The sequence below is a fragment of the Aristolochia californica genome, unplaced genomic scaffold (assembly GCF_029961685.1).
Source record: "Aristolochia californica isolate CCGP_79_NKW_82.1479 unplaced genomic scaffold, dmAriCali1.0.hap1 SCAF_1, whole genome shotgun sequence".
Taxonomy (NCBI): domain Eukaryota; kingdom Viridiplantae; phylum Streptophyta; class Magnoliopsida; order Piperales; family Aristolochiaceae; genus Aristolochia; species Aristolochia californica.
The window spans coordinates 58,931,627-58,935,901 of record NW_027181770.1 but is presented as its reverse complement, the minus strand read 5'-3'; the positions used below and the strand labels follow the sequence as shown (position 1 = coordinate 58,935,901).

The window sequence follows — 4,275 nt, the reverse complement described above, 5'->3', positions numbered from 1 at the left end:
TATACTTTCTAGCATGTAGCTAAAGGGACACACTATTTCTAGCAGCTCACTAAGTTACACAATACCTTATGCCTTACACAACACCGAGTATAACTTCCCGACTTTTACTGCTTAGCAACAACGACTTTTCTCAACAATTTGAGTAAGGAAAGTCTTACCTACTCAAGGTTTGACCCAATTGCAAAGATTACTTGCTTACAATATAGCCTGGTATAAATTGCCCCTAAAAAGGTGGATCTTAACAATCAAAGCACTAACCAATATGTAAACTAATTCATATCTACCTAATGTAATCAATAACTTAAAAATAGTCCTTAATCACTTGATTTAAAAATATAGTCATCTTAAAATAATCTCCAATGACTTGATCTCGGGTGAAGATGAAGCAGGAAGGCATATGGATCTTCGGCTTTGATGTGCCTTCAAGAAGAGCGACAATGTCGATATGCCTTTCTGCCAGAGAGCGAGAGATCTTGATCAGATCTCTGGTTATTCACCAAAGAATTTCCTTTTGTTTTTTTCATATCACTTTGCTTTCATTTACAAAGTATTTATAGCATAATACATGAAGAGTAATTCATGGAGAAAGGTTGTTTCCTCGTGGACGATTTGTGGAAGAAGGAAACCGTTCCTTGATTTCTTCTATTTGAAGACTCTAGCCACCATAAACTGATAGTTGAGTTCACGCCAACAATAATTACTAGTCACAACTGGTTTGGATTGATGTGCTCACTCGACTTTATGGCTTGTTCACGAATCTCTCAGCTGAGCTTGATTCTTTCTATGTGCACATCATAGAAGATCCGAAAAGAACAAACCCAGAACAAGAAACATTCAGTCTGGTAGGGACACCCCAAACCATTCTTGTGAAAAGTTTCCAATAACGGAACTCAAATCTCAATTTTATGTTCGTTTCTTCAAAGAAGAGTAGTTTACTAAGAAGGAAATCTGTTCAAGCCAAGTGTAGAATTGATCAAAATAACATCACATATCTTACTAAGCTTACTCAAATAACATATAACAATAGATAGATTTTATTCATCTAAACATATATTCTCAAATCTCAACAGATTAAAAGCAAATGATAGTCTTTTCAACTGAAACTTGTTTAATCCGAACAATATTTCTAGTTTCATGTTTTTTTCTGTTCATCCCACTACCTAACTGTAAATCTTAACAGGAACGAGCCTCAGGGGAGTCTTTCTCTGCACCGTTAAGCCATAACATTCCTCCATGCTGAAGTCCTCCTTCCTCGTCCCATCAGGCAATTCCCAGTCAAAGCTGTAGAGAAGATTTGCCAGAGCAAGCTCCAATGTCCTCAAACCGAAATTCACCCCCGGACAGCCTCTGCGACCTGCGCCGAACGGTAAAAGCTGGAACTCTGGTCCTCTGTAGTCGATATCCACGTTCTTGAACCTTTCTGGCATGAATTCTTCTGGGTTCTCCCAGGAATCGGGATCCAAAGAGACGGCTAACACGTTGACGATTACTGTGGTTTTTGGGAAGATGTCGTAGCCATTAATTTGACAGTGCTGCTGGTTTTCTCTGGGGATCAGAAAAGGCCCTGGCGGGTGCAGTCTCAGCGTCTCCTTCACGATGAAGTGAAAGTACTCGAGGTGGGGGAGATGGGTTTCTTCCACCTTCCCTTTGGATCCGACGACTCTGCGGATTTCCTCCTGCACTTTCTTCATGGCGGAGGGTTTTCTCATCAGTTCTGCCATCGCCCACACCACTGTAGTACTGCTTGAATCCGTCCCACCAACCAGAAGATTCTGAAAAGATTGGTGAATTAAATCTCAGAAAACATGGAACTGGTTCAAGAGTTTGTACGTTCTGGGAACATGATCAGAATTTAATTTTACCATGAGAAGTCCCTTGACATGATCTCTGGTAAGATTGTGTTCATTCACGATCCTCAGCAACACATCGACGAAATCTTCATTGTCTGGTTTGGCTCTGTTGGGATCAAGGTGTTCGTTGATGACTTTTTCGTAGAAATAATCCATGTCAACAAAGTTCTTCTGCAGCCGACCTCGAAGTCCAGTGACTGCATCAATCCACCCCAGCCAGGGCAGCACATCTGAAACATAGAGCTCACCCATAAGCGTCTGAGTCTCATGGAAAGCTCGGTAAAATCTCCTCTGCTCCTCTTCGTCTTCCCATCTGAAGCTCTCACCAAAAATAGCTCTAGAGATCAAATCATACGTGAAAATCTTCACTATTTTAGTCAAATTCACAGATTTTACCGAAGAAGAAGATTCAGATATGGAACTTATCATTCTGCCGACAAGTTCATCCCACAGAAACCGGAAGAACTGTATTTTTTTCACACTGAGAATTTCGAAGAGACAGACCTTTCGCAGTTCCCTCCAGTCACGGCCGTACGGTGTAAAGGCCATGTCGTGGAGATTGTAGGATAGTCTCTTCTGAGATAAAACCACAGATCTGTCGCAGAATTCAAGGTCATGGGACTTCATAACCTCTCTTGCCATGCGAGCAGATGAGGCTACTACAGCGTGAACTTGGCCGAGCTTGAGATATAAGAGTGGCCCAAGTTTTTTTGAGAGCAACCAAAGAGAGCGGGGCGGAAGGTTTTTGGAAAGCTGGTGAAGATTTCCGATTAATGGAAGCTGGTTTGGACCTGGTGGGTGCTTGCCTCTTTTTGTTCTGTTACTGAACATACGGAACCGAAGCACGAGAAGAAGGCCAACCAGTAGCAGAAAAGGCAGCCATGAAAACTGGTTGAATAGAACCATTGGGTAAGTCCCAAAAGAGGAAGGAAGAAATAATTATTAGAAGAGCTACTCTTCTTCTTTTTCCCGAATTGGGTATTTAAATGATCCTTCAATCGACTGTTCAAACTGGTTAGGTCGTCTGATATATAGATCAAAACCAGAGATTTATGAAGAAAAAAAAAAAGCTTGTTGAGAATCATGTATAAAATTGTCTTTCAACTTGTATGCATGGATCAGAGAGAGCTTACTTGATAACCATAACAAACGATTTTGACCAGTTTGGTGGAATCAAATCTTTATTTTATACTAGTAAAGAAATCAATTGTTCCTTTCCTAATTTTGTACAAAACCCTTGCCTTGATTCTCCAAAAATTTTGTACTTTGGTTGATAGTAGAAGATTAGTACTTTCCGCTGCTCACATGGTTTCACGTTAATTCTGGATTAGAAAGATTTTCTGCTTACCGGTTTAGGATGAACTTGTATCCAACTCCAATAAGATTTTCTGTTTGTAAGCAAGCCTCCATAAAATATATATTCACGTGAAGGAGCCATTAAGGTTTTCCAGCGAGGAAGAGTGTCTGAGGATTACCCAACGATTTTAACGATTTACGATCACTTCGTCGTGAAGGAGACGTTGAGATCGCACCCACCCAGCCATTCCTGATCTCTCGAGAAGCCATGCAGCACTGTCAAATCGAAGGCTATGTCATCTTCCCCAAAGAGGTATGAGGAAGGAGGATTTTATCACGAAGGAATCCTTTGGCTTTAACGGTGCACAGAATAGTTGCTCTCACTCTCGTCCCTGTTAAGCTTAATTTATAGTTGCTTGATAGGATGATTAAGGAAGAGATGAATGCAATAATTTTCTGTTGAAGGTTTGAGATTTACTTAGCACATTTGACCGTGATAGAAGGAACGAAGAATAATAGAACACCAAAATCAATTGTTGATATTTTTCTCTCCAATTGAATTTGTTTACATGATGAGGAATTTATACAGTACAGAGTGTATTCTAGACTCTTCTGGAATACATGGCAGAGAAGACAATATTCTAGACTCTTCTAGGAATACATGACTCGTTGACACCTTTTGGATTCTTCTGGAGGAGATGCTGAGGTGGAGAGCTGCTGAGTGTTGCTGAGTTGGCCTAGAGATGACTTACTCTGTTTCTGCTAAGGTGGAAGTCTTCTTATTGCTGATACCCCCTGACGAGCCAAGTAGGCCTAGCAGAACTATGAGGCTCGATCTGAGTGTGCAAAATTTGGTGATGGACAGGGGCTTGGTACATCTACGATCTGATCTTTACTGGAAAGGAAGGAAACTTGAAGAGTCTTGTTATGGACACGATCACGAACAAAATGATAATCAATGTTGACATGCGTGGTTCGAGAATGCATCACAGGATTCACAGATAAGTAAGTGGCCCCCAGATTATCACTATAGAGAATGGGTGGTTGAGATAAGTAGATTCCCAATTCAGACAATAAGGATTGGACCCAAACTAGTTCACACGTAGCATGAGCCAAGGCTTTATATTCA

At 40.8% G+C, this 4,275-nt stretch overlaps 1 protein-coding gene across 1 annotated transcript; it reads right to left on the bottom strand.

Moving 5' to 3' along the window:
* Positions 1 to 1,061: 1,061 nt before the first annotated feature.
* On the bottom strand, positions 1,062 to 2,806 carry LOC137963629 (cytochrome P450 71A1-like). Its single transcript, XM_068810777.1, has 2 exons — positions 1,863 to 2,806; positions 1,062 to 1,772 (listed from the first exon to the last, which is right to left on the bottom strand). The coding sequence occupies exons 1-2, from the start codon at positions 2,754 to 2,756 to the stop codon at positions 1,161 to 1,163; spliced, it is 1,506 nt and encodes a 501-aa protein (XP_068666878.1). The 5' UTR covers positions 2,757 to 2,806; the 3' UTR covers positions 1,062 to 1,160.
* Positions 2,807 to 4,275: the final 1,469 nt, after the last annotated feature.